At 47.2% G+C, this 15,155-nt stretch overlaps 1 protein-coding gene across 1 annotated transcript; it reads right to left on the bottom strand.

Moving 5' to 3' along the window:
• Positions 1-2,836: 2,836 nt before the first annotated feature.
• Positions 2,837-14,238, bottom strand: tyro3 (TYRO3 protein tyrosine kinase). The gene is given in 21 exon segments (XM_003457222.5): positions 2,837-2,911; positions 2,914-3,262; positions 3,385-3,521; positions 4,158-4,317; positions 4,637-4,746; positions 4,838-4,959; positions 5,038-5,130; positions 5,213-5,293; positions 5,763-5,858; positions 5,962-6,056; positions 6,276-6,399; positions 6,492-6,518; positions 6,521-6,629; positions 6,728-6,870; positions 7,361-7,541; positions 7,622-7,737; positions 7,829-7,915; positions 8,819-8,989; positions 9,067-9,167; positions 10,708-10,891; positions 13,964-14,238. Coding segments are annotated over 21 exon segments (2,625 nt in total). The 5' UTR covers positions 14,028-14,238.
• Positions 14,239-15,155: the final 917 nt, after the last annotated feature.

The raw sequence follows: 15,155 nt of genomic DNA, 5'->3' as shown, positions 1-15,155 counted from the left end.
GTCACAGTGCAAAAAGCATTTTAATTAAGGCAACAACCAAATATTTCACATTGTACAAATAGAATTATGAGCTCATTTACCAGTTATGAAGGTGCTGCTGCTACTGCACCCCGGCTGCTCGTCTAAGGAAGAGCTGCCCCCAGGGATGCCCTCCACAATGGGTCTGGTGGCATTCAACCCTAGGGCCAGCTCCTCGGCCGGGGTGTGACGAGGGGGTGCAGGACCACCACCTGTCTTTATTTGCTCTGCCCTTTTCTTGGTTGCTGTTATAAACAAACAAACAGATTATTTCAGGGTCTCTTTTCAAGAGACTAAAAGCAATATAAGTGATAAATATTACCATTCTGTAGAATATTCTTATATTTCATTTTACTTGTTCCCATGTTCTAGTGGGTCCTGTTGTGGCTCTAATGTGAAAGAGGATATAATGTAATATAATATAATATAATAAATTACTTACAAGTTTAATTTGTCAGCAACTTTCTGCCAGCCCTCTCTCCTTGCTTTTGCAGCCTTTCCAGTGTTCCCCTGCGTTTTAATTAAACTCTGAAACTCCTGAAATCCCTCAATCAAGAGTTCTTGCTTTGCTGCCGAAAAATACTGAGCGCGCTCCTTCGACATCTTCGCCGACCAATCACAGGGTTGCCGATCAGTGTTTCTACTATCGATGCGTAGCCCCTTTTAAGCCACCCAGTGATCTCAGATTACTTCATCAAGCTATACTAATCGTCAACAACAGGTGTGTTCGGAGAACCGGATTAGCGAGCTCAAAGTTAGCGCGATGATTTGATCTTGGATGTGTCATTTGATCTTGGATGTAGTAAGCGAGGTACGAAAAACGGACCCCAGGTGTGAAATGTATGGTTTTCAGGGTTTTTATTGGTTTTCAGCGTTATTTTGTTATCGTTTTTATCGTTAACTCTGTTTTCCTGGGTCTTTTCACGTGTGTTATGAATAAATCTTCTTTTTTTCGGTACCGGCACTAGTTTTATTTTGTTGTATTTATCCGCGACACCTTATTGCTGGTCCGTGAAAATATTGTCGGGCATAAACCGATCCATGGCGCAAAAAAGGTTGGGGACCGCTGCTTCAGACCCCAGACTGTAAATGAACAATGGAGCTGTACTGTGATGTCAGCGGTTACCATCTTAGCTGCTTCCTGCTCTGAAACGCATCAGGAAAAACTTCAGCGAGCTCACAGATCAGCTGACTTCTGTCCAATCAGACTTCAGAGTCAGCCCTGGATTAAACGGGACGCAGGTGTAAGCCGCTTCAGTGTTACCTTTACATCCATCCTTTATGTACAGTCTGATTTTGGCCAGCAGAGCCACAGTCAGGGAGGGGCAGAAACCACAGACTCACCTGGAATCACCTGCTCAGGTTATTAAGACGTCACCGGCCCACTGAAACAGCTCGAGGTGTTACGGCTGTTTCCAGGTGTGCCTAATGAAATGACCGTGTGAACTGTTATTGATGGGCATGCAGTAAATAAGGTACGAAGAATCATGTGGAAGAAACAAACCCGCCCTGTGGTGTGACATCACTTCCTGTCTCTTTTACCTCATTTTTTTTGTATTACATTTTAAATACCTGACTTTATCTTCACCCCATATTTTAGTACATTTATTCCTTAGTAAAGATTTTATTTTGATCCATGTTTTATTTGAAGAGCTGCAAACCTGTCGATCAATAAATATTTGTCTGATTATTTTTGTGATTGATCCGAGTTGAATTTGAAAACCGGCAGTAAGCAATAAAAACCTCCTGAAATGATTTCACAGAGCCAGAAGCTGATTTTTACCGATCATGGCTGTGTTTTTAATCTGATCTCAGATCAGAGCACGACGCACAGAAAACAGGAAACACTTTATTTAATTATCTCTTTCTTACAGACCTGAAGTCAGTGAGACGTCACACACAGAGGTAAGAGTGTCATCATAGCAACACAAGACACTGCAGACACAAACACAAACCAGGATCAATAAATCAGTTAGAGGGTCAGTCATCTGTCGCCATTAAAAAACTTCAAGTTAATTCAGTAATAAGAAAACACAGCTTCACTGTTACAGCAACAGCCACCACCGGGGGCAGCAGAGAGACACTGACAGAGGGTGGGACACGCAGTGAAGAAGAAACCATAGAAGGCACGCGTAAGAGGCCACTGAGGCCTCACAGTACACGTCCAGCAGCTTTCACACATCCCATAATTTCCCAACACATCATAGACTAAAATCAAAGCGCTTCAGAAAAATGCTTTGTGGGAGGAGCTTCAGCAGGAAGGTCAAACCTGAAATGTTTCCCTGTTAATAAAGGTTCAGTGCAGGGTTTTCCAACTGGAGGCTCCCAGCCCAGATAAGGGTCACAGGTGTGTTCAGGAAAACCCCAGTCTTTCAAAATAAAAGCACAGCTCCAGACCTAAATGGTAACGTCCTCTAAAACACAAGCTGCAAAGAAAATATCCAGACTGATTAATCGATTAGTGAACAGGAAGCGATTAATCATCAAACAAGGAACCAGCTGCTGATCGATCAATAAAACGTGAATTATTGATTTACTGACCTGAAAAACAAAACGTTTACTAATTAAATGAATGTGAGGCGTTTCGGCGCCCCCTTCTGTTTCCTCTCGGTGACCAACGGCGCCTGCCTCCGTCACCGATTCACCCGATCGACTCCTTAATGGATCCTTTCACTCTTTGTTCCGAGGCTGAAACGTAGTGGGAGGAGTGGGCAGAGTGGTCGTGATTGTCCCTCGGTGTCTCCACCCGCCCGCTGCTTCATGCCTTAAAGTGAGTCTGATCAGCTGATGGAGGAACCCTGGGATTGGCCAGTCTCTGTCACACGTTGATGACGACGTCGTCGTCGTCTTCGTCCCTCGCCTCCTCCTGTAACGTGTCTGTGGACCCCCTCCCCCCGCCTCCTCCTCAGAGGCTCCACAGGGGCCGATGATGTACCTGTAGTCGCCACCAATGGCAAACGCCGCCACTGACCCAATCAGCCAGTCTTTCTCCTCGTGCTCCACCTGCCGCTGCCATGGGACACCCCAGTTTGAAGCCGCCGCCGCCGCCTCCTCAGGCCCCGGGGCCCGGGCTCCTCCCCCATGCTCGCCACCATCGCCCTCCAGGTTGACGTAGAGTAACGGCTCCTTCTGAGGGGAGGCGGGCGACAGGCTGACCCACAGTGTATCCAGCTGGCTGACCAGCTGCTGGAAGCTGGGCCGACATTTAGGGACGGGACTCCAGCAGCTGTGCATGATCTCATATCTGACAACCACAGAAGAAGAAAGAGGTTAAAGAGTGCACACAGCTGACATGATCACCTTTATTTTGAAAGGGTTTTCATTCTGTGTGTTGTTTCTTCAGTTTGTCGTTGTGTACACACTCACATGTCGTCTCTGCAGTCGGCTGGCTTCTTCAGACGTTCTCCTTTGATCAGGAACTCGTAGATCTCTGAGTTTTCCACGCCAGGATACGGAGTCTGACCACGAGTCATGATCTCCCACATCGTCACACCAAACGCCCACTGACACACAGACACACACGCGAAGGTCATCATTCGCTGAGTGCACACACACACCTGAAACTTTTAAAGTCATTATTTTACTCCTAACATGTTCCTTCAGTTTGTTTCCATGACAATCTAATCATGTGACAAAGAGCTGGTCTGCTGACGTAAGGTTGTGTTTATGTCACAGCTTCACTCCTAATCAGCAGATGGCAGTAACGAGCACGACAACTGTGATGAGGTGACAGCAGAAACCACCTGCACAGGTGTGTTTAAACCCGTCTCAGCATTAAGCTGCTGCGGGTTCACTGATGGCACAAACTCAGCGCCGCCTCCTCTCAGGTCATAGCATCTTTACAGAGAACAAAGCGTCCCTGCGTGCTCGCATCAGCACTCGCCTTCTGCTGGATGAGCAAACTTAGAATAAGTGCTTTGACATGTCAGTTCATGGATCACAATCTGTCAGGATGGATTTTTATGAATCACAGTGCGTCAAGCTGCCTTCAGGCATCGTTTTCAAGCTGTCTGAACGTGACTATCAGCAGAAACTAAAAAAGAAAACAGCCTGAAATGTCTTCTGGTCTGGATCAGGATCTGTAATCTGGGACAGCTACGTCACAAACGTCTGTGTGTCCCAGGTGTGTGCGTGCGTACCACATCGCTCTGCGTGGTGTACACGTTGTCAGCCAGACTCTCCAGAGCGATCCACTTGACGGGCAGTTTGGAGACGGAGCCCTGACGGTAATAATCGCCACTGTAGATCTTCTTAGAGAGGCCGAAGTCTGCCACACACACAGTCATGTCCTCGTTCAGCCTGAAACACACACACACACACACACATACAGAGCTCACTAAGGCCGGTGCAGCGCCCCCTACAGTCTCATTTTTATCCTTTGTCTTTATGAATAAAGTTTCACTTCCATGTAAACGCGCTGAATGTGACACACTCACACGTTACATTACATTGACAGAGCGCCAAATAGCAACAGCAGACTCTGTGAGTGTTTGGCTGATTGATAACCTGGAGTGGAAGATTGCTGCCACTCCTCCTCATTTAAACTCACAACAACAACGACTATCTGAAGTGAATCAGATCATTGATCTGACTGGTTGGCTGCAATTGGCAAACTGACATGCAGTTTCTGGCGGCGAGGTCTCTGTGGATGATGTTCTTGCTGCTCAGATACTCCATTCCCTGAGAGATGTCCAACATAAACCGGACCAGCGTGTGCAGAGACAGGTCCTGATGCAGAGGCACACTGGTTATTGATCAAAGCATAGCGCAGGTTATTGATCAGCTATCGATCAGAGCGAGGCGAGGTGGCGTCTCTTACAAACGGCTCGTCTCCCAGCCTGGACAGCAGCAGGAAGGTGTGCAGGTCTCCGTGCTTCATGAACGGCAGAACCACCATCGGGATCGGCAGCCGCTGGCCGGGACGCCGGTGGAGGCTCACTCCTATTAGACAGATTGGCATATTAATTACGCTGCCTGACCTTTGACCTCCTTTAACCACTGTGTGGTGGGCGGGGTTACCGATGAGCTGGATGACGTTGGGATGGTGGAAGTCCTTCATGTAGGCCGCCTCCTTTAGACACTGCTCGATGTCACCTGACGAGGTGATGTCAGCTGGAGGAGGTCACGTGATCTGGTTATTCAACATATCAGCTGCTTAAAGAAGGAGATGAGGAAGAAGAAGAGTACAACTCACATTTCAGCACTTTGACCGCCACCTTATGGACAGACGAGTCCTCGGTCTTCAGGAAGGCCTCACGCACTGAGCCAAACTCACCTGCACAGGTAAACACACCTCGATTTTCTGTTTGCATTTGTTATTTTATTACACTTTTATTTATGTTTTAACATATTCTACAAATTATTTTCTGACACGTTGAATGAATATTGATATTTTTAAACATTTTGTGTGTGTGTGTGCGTGCGTGCGTGCGTGTGTGTACTCCTGACACTTGGAGTTTCCTCACACTCAGCACTCTGTTGTATTTTGTACACACACACACACACACACACACACACACACACACACACACACACACACAGAGCTGAGGTTATACATCCGATCTGCATAAAAGGTCAGGTGAAATCATGAGCGCAAATCATGTGATTTGGTTTCATTAAAAAAAAAAAAAAAAAACCCACATTAATTCATAAATTAGTGTTTGTCGCTCGGATTACAAGAGAAAGTGAACAGTTTGCTGACAGTTCCTGTTTACACGTGTTGTTTGTTGTCGTCATAGCGATACCTTTTCCCAGCATGTGTCCGAGCGTCAGCAGCCGCTCAGAAATCAAAACGTCCTTTAGTTTGTTCTTCAGCTCGTCGTTGATAGAGAGACCGTCCACTGGGGGGAGACAGAGTCATCGAGGTCTGATACATCGTCATCGTCTGTCACGTGACTAAACATCGTGTCTATCAACAAACACACTGAGCGTGCTCAGACTCACAGGTGGACTCCTGCAGGTCCGTCACGTTCCTGCTGAAGGACCGCGCCGCTGTGAAGGACACTGACGTCTCTGCACCCGGAGACTTGAAGGCCGAGCTGGAAGCATGAAAACACATGAGAAACACAGCCACACGCCTGATGCTGGCAGCTCATTGGTTCACACGTGAAAATGTCCAGAAACATTTTTAAAAGTTCACATGTTGCGTTTGTTTCGGACTACTTTCAGCGGTGGATGAATAAACTGCTGCAGCGTGTCTGTGGAAGCAAGAAGGCGTGCTGCTGTATCACCAGTGGTGTGGGTGAACACGTTCGTACCCAAACTGCATCTCTTTCCCGCGGCGCTGAGCAACGACAGCCAGCAGCAGCCCGGCAATGGTGGCGACCAGGAGGCCGAGCAGCAGACCGACCCACACGTGGCTCCGCGGGACCCGGACCTGCGCTGAGAGAGCAGCAGCCAGGCAATAATCAGTCCATCAACGTCATTCAAACACCCTGCGGTGACATCACAGCTGATGTCATGTCTGAGAGTACCTGAAGGGGGCAGCACCAGCACCGGGGGCTCCACGGCCCACAGCCCACCGCTGTGCAGGCCGCCACCTGGAAGGACGCATTAAAGAAACGACCACCTCCAGAGAGGTGGGCGGAGCTCTCCTTAAAGAGGAGCGGCTCCTGCAGGCAGAGACAATGACATCATCACAGTCACCCTCTTCCTCCAATCACACTGCAGAGACTGGGTCAGCACGCTGACACCTGTATGACTGTCTCACCTGAGCCTCTCCTCCCACAGTCCACTGCACCTTGTAGGCCAACAGTCTACCCTGCAGCTCGTCCACCTGAAGCTCCGCCCACTTCAGAGACAGGTGCTGCTCCGAGAGGTCAAAGGTAAGGTTCCTTGGGGCCGCAGAGGGCACTGAGGCGGGACACACAGACTCACAGTCACAGGTACATAAAAGCACGTACGAGCCAAAAAAAAAAAACTCAGACCGCACATCAACTGATTTCTCTGGTTCTATCGATTCTATTGGTTTCTACTTTTTCTCCTGCTGTGTTTTTCTGGGTGTTTCTCTCTGGGCTCAGCTGCTCAGGCCTGCAGCTGAATGTGGGTCACTGTGGCTCAAAGGGCCCAGTGTGAGCTCCACCTGCAGGAGGCGCCGCTGGCCCTGCTGCAGGCCTCACACTGGATTTAGGACACAAACAAAAGCTGATTGTACGCAGAGGACTGGAATCTGCCCAAATACACACACACACACACACACACAGTCTCACAAACAGTCTCTCTCTCACACACACATGGCTGTAGCTCGTGTTTACTGACTAAACTGTAAGGTAGTAAAACACCAGCCGGTCACATGACACGGTCACATGTTTGCTGCAGGTAACGGTCAGCGCACCCGTCTTACCTGCTTCAGGTGTGTGAAAGTGCAACCAGGGCGAGAAGGGCGACGCCCCCACCTCGTTCACACAGGAGACTCTGGCGCTGTAGTTTGCGTGACTCCTCAGACCAGTCAGAGTGTGGAGGTGAGGAGGAACCTGGACCTCCCGCTGTGGGAGGTCCCACCTGCGGGCGGAGCGCCTCAACACCTGGTTCAAACGAAGGGGGTGTGAGGGTGAGGACGTTTTTGAGGCCTACAGGTGAGGTGTGAGGGTAAGGTGTGCATTACCTGGACGATGCAGGTGGACAGTTCAGAGTGACCAGTGAATCCCGGTTTCCATGACAACGTTACGTTGTTGTCCACCATCCCAACGATCTGCAGGCTGACCGGAGCCTCTGGCAGCACTGAGACACAAAGACACACTGTTTATAAGCCACGCCCACGCATAGCCATGCAATCACAGCTCAACTTACACCTGTGTGGGTGTGGCCTCACCTTTGATGTGAGCGGTTCCAGTTCTGGACACGGAGACGCCCCTGGCATTTTTCGCTTCACAGTAAAACTTGATGCTGCTGTTCACACCTGCGCGGACACACACACACACACACACACACACACACAGGAGCTCCAGGTGCATTATGGGTCATGTAGTTTTACACAGACGACACAAGAAACTGTGTATGTGTGTAAAGCCAGTCAAGTGACCAATTAAACTAAGATAGCAGAGGGCATGACACAGCAGTTGTTTAGTTTGCTCTCAGTTTTGACAGCCCTATTAAAGTCTGTACATGCTCCAGATAGCTTTTCTTCATATTCTTTAATTCTCACTCGCTTTTGCAACTTTGTACTTTTGTGTTACTCGCAGCAACAACTCCACCTCATTGTTACTCCATTTAAAAAACTCGGTGCTTTTCCTCAACATTTTGCCGCGACGTTTCAAAGAGCCGGAAAGTAAATAAACGGCAGACAGAAATGAGGCAGGTCGAATCTTCTTGCGTTTCATGCATGCGCAGTACTGGAACGTGAGCCAGTGACTGAGGCTAGTGTGGACGTAGCCTCAGTCACTGCACACGTGCTGTTTATAAAGTGAGGTCAGCTGACGACGTTTCTCCCACTGCAAACACTAACACACACCCCCCACACACACTCTGAATATCAGAGACATTGAAAGTTTGAATCAGCTGAGGCCGTGTGGGAGAACTTTAATCTGGAGAAACACGGCGTGATCTGGCTCCAGTTAAACCGACCTCTGGATTAAATCCAGCTCGTGTGTGTTGTGTGTGTGTGTGTGTCGTTAACTGCTGAATAATGGGGTCATAAAGCTGTGACTAATTTGTGTCTGACTCATTTATCAAACAGGTGTGTGCGTTTTATCATTTGAGTAATAAAGTTTTCTGAATTTAAATGGCACACTGTAGCTCCTCCCACAGGCTGATACTTGGAGGACCTGTCCCATGATGCACCTGGATGTCACTTTTCTCTTACCTGGGACGTGAAGGATGGAAGGTGAGGGTCCAGGCTCCCCCTCCCGGACTCCTCCAAGCCACCACAGCAGCTCCACGGGCTCGGGGGGGCCGACAGCGGTGCAGGTCAGGTTGAAGGGTGTGTCGGCGAACATCGCCACATCCTGAGGCTCCTGGGTGAAGTGAGGAACCCCTGCAGGAAGAAGAGGAGGTGAAACTGGAGCATGATGAGAAACATGAGGAGGAGGTGACCATGCTCAGGGTCCTCACCTTCCACTGTAATCCAGGCTCGCTCAGAGGAGAAGGTCAGGCCGTGGAACTCCACCTCACACCAGTACTGACCCGCATCCTGCTGCTGGACCGACTTCACACTGAAACAGACCACAACATCAGACCCAGACCCAATAACAGTCACACAGCAGCGGCCCAGCACAGAACAAGGTTCATGAGAGCTTTGGATCCACGAGCTAAAGGCTCAGCTTCAAACATCTGCACCTCACACAGCAGGAAGGGACCACGTTTGGACCAGAGGGCGGAGTGGTTGGTGTTACTGTGACGATAAGCAAATCAGGCCCATTGAGTCTGTGTTTAGTCACTGAAACAGCCACAGCGCCATCATCAGGCAAGGTGCTGAATTTCAGCAGCATGCCCACTTTTTCCTCTTTGGGCGTCATGTCAGATCACGGAGGAGGAAGCGCTCAGTCTGGAGTCCGAACACCTGCAGCCTGGAATCAAACCTAGAATCGCCTCCGCCAGATGTCAGTGGGCTTTTCACTTCACCTTTTAAAGGAGCGACACAGATGGAAGAGGTGGTGTTGGAAGGAGATCGAGTTCAAAGCAAACAGCAGCTCTGCCTGTGTTTACTGCAGGACGTCTGTTTAACCATCAAACAGCAGAAACAGCGAGCTGCGGGCAGAGTGCATGGCATTTTTTACCACTTTAACATTCTCGCCACAGCATCACAGCTCAGAGTTTAAAACGGGTCCAGATCAGGACAGAAACACTACATCATATAAATGACTCAACTCCAACTTGTTTCTAACATAAACACACATTAAAGGATGATGGAGGAAGTGAACTTTCTGCCTCTGCAGAGATTCAAACTGTTTAGGTCCATGACAGCTAACTCTATCCAGGTGTTTTCCAGGACATGTTCTGGATTCCACAGCTAGAACTTTGTCCTGGAAAACTGCTGGGCTGTCCCCATCACCTGAGCGAACTACGGATTTACCTGAAGACAGGAAACATAAATCAGAGTGTCATCTGCGCATAAACTGACGTTTGGTTGCTACATGTCAGCTGTTGGAGCATGAACAGGTAAAAAAGTACATTATTTCACCTTTCTCACGTTCACTGACACTCCTGTGCGCACCGCCTCGCTGCTTGCCTCTTCCTATTTTATTCCCACTCAGCTTCAGGTGTGATGGATGTGACCGCGTCGCATGTGAAAGTCTGAGTTTTCTACCTCATAGACACATGAACATAAACCACTGAATCACCTGCGTAGAGCTTCACCTGTGCACAAGGACCACCTGAAGGAGGTCCAGAGGCATCAGGACTAAAGAGAACTGGTCCCAGTACAGAACCCTGTGGAACTCCAGCTGCGTTCTCACAGTGGATTAGCCCTAAAAACTTTAATATTGTGTTTCTACCAGTTCATCTACCAGACTGAGTATCATGTGAAGCTTCGCACTGAATGAATAACCTCCGGCTGAGTCAGCAGGAAGCAGCCGCGGAGTGAGCGCCGCTGGCTGATAATGAAAGTCGGAATTAAACTAAGAGATAAACACGGTTTGACAGTACGATGACATCACAGCACTCTCGCAGCCCCGCCCCCCAGTCTGAAAAGCACTTTCAGGAAATCAAACGAAACGTTAGGAGAAAAACATTGGTCGACTGAATGTTCTTCACCTGTGTGACGTCTCCCAGTGCTGCTCTCCCAGCGTGAGGAACACCTGGTCTGTGCTGTACAGCTTCTCGCCGTCCTTCATCCAGGTGATCTCCGGCTCCGTCACGCCTTCTACTGCACAGCCCAGCCGCACCTCGTTCCCCTGAGACACCGTCTGATTGGACGGATGCTTTGTGAACACCACACCTGCTGGAGTAGGAGGAGTCGGCTTGATCCATTCACACAAGCTCTTCGGTCTGAATCGTTTCTTTTGTCACACTGAAAGTTTAACACGTTTGCATCAGCAGATCTGTGTGTGTGTGTGTGTGTGTGTGTCTTCCACGCAGCAGTGTTCCATCTCAAACTTAACACACTTCTCTGAACTTTCTGGAACAGCCTCATCATCACTGACGTCCTCCATAAGAACCTCATTCAGAAGCTGCCTGAGAATCTATTATTTTATCTTCCTTCAGTCTCTCCCTGATCAATTCAATTCAATTTTATTTATATAGCGCCAAATCACAACAACAGTCGCCTCAAGGCGCTTTATATTGTACAGTAGATCGTACAATAATAGGTACAGAGAAAAACCCAACAATCATATGACCCCCTATGAGCAAGCACTTTGGCGACAGTGGGAAGGAAAAACTCCCTTTTAACAGGAAGAAACCTCCGGCAGAACCGGGCTCAGGGAGGGGCGGGGCCATCTGCTGTGATTGGTTGGGGTGAGAGAAGGAAGACAGGATAAAGACATGCTGTGGAAGAGAGACAGAGGTTAATAACAGATATGATTCGATGCAGAGAGGTCTGTTAACACATAGTGAGTGAGAAAGGTGACTGGAAGGGAAAAACTCAATGCATCATGGGAATCCCCGGCAGCCTACGTCTATTGCAGCATAACTAAGGGAGGATTCAGGGTCACCTGGTCCAGCCCTAACTATATGCTTTAGCAAAAAGGAAAGTTTGAAGCCTAATCTTGAAAGTAGAGATAGTGTCTGTCTCCTGAATCCAAACTGGAAGCTGGTTCCACAGAAGAGGGGCCTGAAAACTGAAGGCTCTGCCTCCCATTCTACTTTTAAATACTCTAGGAACAACAAGTAGGCCTGCAGAGTGAGAGCGAAGTGCTCTAATAGGGTGATATGGTACTACAAGGTCATTAAGATAAGATGGGGCCTGATTATTTAAGACCTTGTATGTGAGGAGCAGGATTTTGAATTCAATTCTGGATTTAACAGGAAGCCAATGAAGGGAAGCCAAAACAGGAGAAATCTGCTCTCTCTTTCTAGTCCCTGTCAGGACTCTTGCTGCAGCATTTTGGATCAGCTGAAGGCTTTTCAGGGAGTTTTTAGGACATCCTGATAATAAAGAATTACAGTAGTCCAGCCTGGAAGTAATAAATGCATGAACTAGTTTTTCAGCATCACTCTGAGACAGGATATTTCTAATTTTAGAGATGTTGCACAAATGGAAGAAAGCAGTCTTACATATTTGTTTAATATGTGCGTTGAAGGACATGTCCTGGTCAAAAATGACTCCAAGGTTCCTCACAGTGTTACTGGAGGCCAAGGTAATGCCATCCAGAGTAAGAATCTGGTTAGATACCATATTTCTAAGATTTTCAGGGCCGAGTACAATAACCTCAGTTTGATCTGAATTAAGAAGCAGAAAGTTAGCGGCCATCCAGGTCTTTATGTCTTTAAGGCATTCCTGCAGTTTAACTAATTGGTGTGTGTTACCTGGCTTCATGGACAGATAGAGCTGCGTGTCATCTGCATAGCAGTGAAAATTTATGCTATGTCTTCTAATGATGCTGCCTAAGGGAAGCATGTATAATGTAAACAGAATTGGTCCTAGCAGCGAACCCTGTGGAACACCATAATTAACCTCAGTGTGTGAAGAGGACTCTCAATTTACATGTACAAATTGGAGTCTATTAGATAGATATGATACAAACCACTGCAGTGCAGTACCTGTAATACCTACAGCTCTAATCGCTCTAATAGGATATTATGGTCAACAGTATCGAACGCTGCACTGAGGTCTAGCAGGACAAGCACAGAGATGAGTCCACTGTCAGAGGCCATAAGAAGATCATTTGTAACCTTCACTGAAGCTGATTCTGTGCTGTGATGAGCTCTGAAGCCTGACTGAAACTGATCAATAATCTGAACATTTAAAGGGTTCATGAAAATACAGCAGCTCAAACAGTTCAGCTGCTTTTATTTTGAAAGTCTGACTAAAAATGAGCAGAAGCCTGCTGAAAACCAATCAAACATCAGATCCAATCAGAGAGCAGGCAGGTGACATCCTTTCTATGCGCTGATGACATCACAAGGCAGTAGTAATCACTTCCTGGAAAGATGATGTAATGGTGCACTGGGAGAAGCATCAGTAAAAATACCAGTAACCAATACTGTGAGCAGACCAACTCTGAGGTTCAGTCTAACACACAAAGAGGTGAGGCGCTACAGGTGTTCATGTGGAGCTCGCGAAGGTTTCCTGAACATGAACAACTTCCAATCAATTGAGAAATTAAAAACAAGATGATCCTGAAACTTGAAAAGAGCAGCTCTTCAGGATTTAGACGTGATATCAATAAAAGAGTTTAATTTTTATGAGAAACCCGAGGACATGAGCTGTGCTAAGAAGTCTGATGATTTAACCTGAGGAACTCTGGTTATTCTGCAGTGTGTGTGTGTGCGCGCATATTTACAGGTGAGTTACAACACACACGCGTGGGTCCTGAATAAAATGACTGATAGCTTCACATCATGACTCCGAGACCATAACAGCTATCAGCCCGGAAAGCTACACTTTGCCCCCTGACCTCTGTTTACGAGTCCCCACACCAAACTCCATTCAAGAACTGCCCGATATAAGGCGAAAGTGTTTGCGAGCTGCTCCACGTGCTGTAAATGACTTCATGGCATGACCTCTTTAGTTTGTCACGAGCTTGAAGGTAAATCGACGCTAACGCAACAAACCAGAAAGAAACTAATTCGGTTAAAATGTGCAGTTGTCACGGGTTCGGGTCAGAGCAGGGGTCTGTACGTGAGAAAACAAGCGAACCAGCTTCAGATAAACGCTGCTGGGTGTGACTCGCGTTGGCCGATTTACCGAGAGGCTCCATCACCTCGGAGCGTCAGGTGAGCCTGACCCTGTGAGTGTCTGACAGGAGGTAAAATCTTTAAATCTGATCATTTTCGGGCGGAGTTCGGCGGATGTAAAGCGGTCGCATTAGCTCCTGTGCTAACTGCCCACGACCCCCGGGACACTCACCGCTCCCACAAGTCCCGGCGGGGCTCCGCAGGGATAACACGACGACCCACAGCAGCAGCTTCATCTCCGCATCCTCCTCTTCCTCCGGCTCGGTCTGTCCGTCACGGGAGCCTCACTGCCCGGCGGACCAACAGGAGGAGGAGGAGTGACTGATGAAGATCATGAAAACAAAGGAGAATAGCCCGAGGCTCGGGGAAAACTTCTCCTCCGTTTGTTTTCCCACAAACTCCGACCCGCCAATTTACCCAGCGCGAGGCCGCACGGGCCGGAGGCGCCTTCACAATAAAAGCTACACGCTAAACTAAACTTTCATTTTCATTAAATAGCAGGGTTATTATAGTTAAATAAAACTAAACTAAAATTAAAAGTGACTGAAAACTGAGTTATGAACAAATATCAAAACGGAATAAAAACTAATTAGGCACTACAATAACTCTGTTAAACACACATTTAGTTGCATTATTCTTACAGATGTTATTTAAAAACACCAGAAGTACTTTTTCTTCAGTTTGGTTCATATTTTCTTCTTTTAATCTATAAATGATTTTTGTTTTACTTTGTTTCAGCTCATTTCATGTTTTCTTATATTTCTTTTAACATTTTAATTATGACACATTTTTCCATTTGTTTCGTTGTTGTTTTCTTTATTTCTTTCTAGTAAATATTTATGGGCGTCATTATATTTTATCATATCTGTGGGATTCAAACCGGAAGTGCAGCTGACTTTCAGCTGTTTCACAGATGATACCGGTGGAATGTGTGTGTGTGTGTGTGTGTGTGTGTGTGAGCGTGTGTGTGTATGTGTGTGTGTGTGTGTGTGTGTGTGTGTGTGTTTACTGCGCATGACCGCCACCTCCTGGTGTGACATCAGAGTTCAGGTAGTTTCCTCCTGATGCAGAGTACTCGGATACTTGGGAATAACGGCTTTAATCGATGATCAGAGTTTGTTTCAGTCGATTGATTTTCACAGTTTATTGTACTATTTTTGTTTCATTATTTTTTTTTTTTTGCCGTTTTCTTTGACATCATAGTTACTAAATTATTTAAATTTCCTTTGGAAAAGTTTTTATGTCACTTTTAATTTTTACTAATTTTATTTCCATTGAGTTTCATTAGTTTGACTTTTTCATCCAAATTTTAGTCTCCTGTTAAAAAAAATGGTGACTTCAGTTTCACATTCATTTCATTTCAT

The sequence above is a fragment of the Oreochromis niloticus genome, linkage group LG19, assembly GCF_001858045.2.
Source record: "Oreochromis niloticus isolate F11D_XX linkage group LG19, O_niloticus_UMD_NMBU, whole genome shotgun sequence".
NCBI classification, from domain to species: Eukaryota; Metazoa; Chordata; class Actinopteri; order Cichliformes; family Cichlidae; genus Oreochromis; species Oreochromis niloticus.
This window is presented reverse-complemented; position numbering and strand designations above follow the sequence as displayed.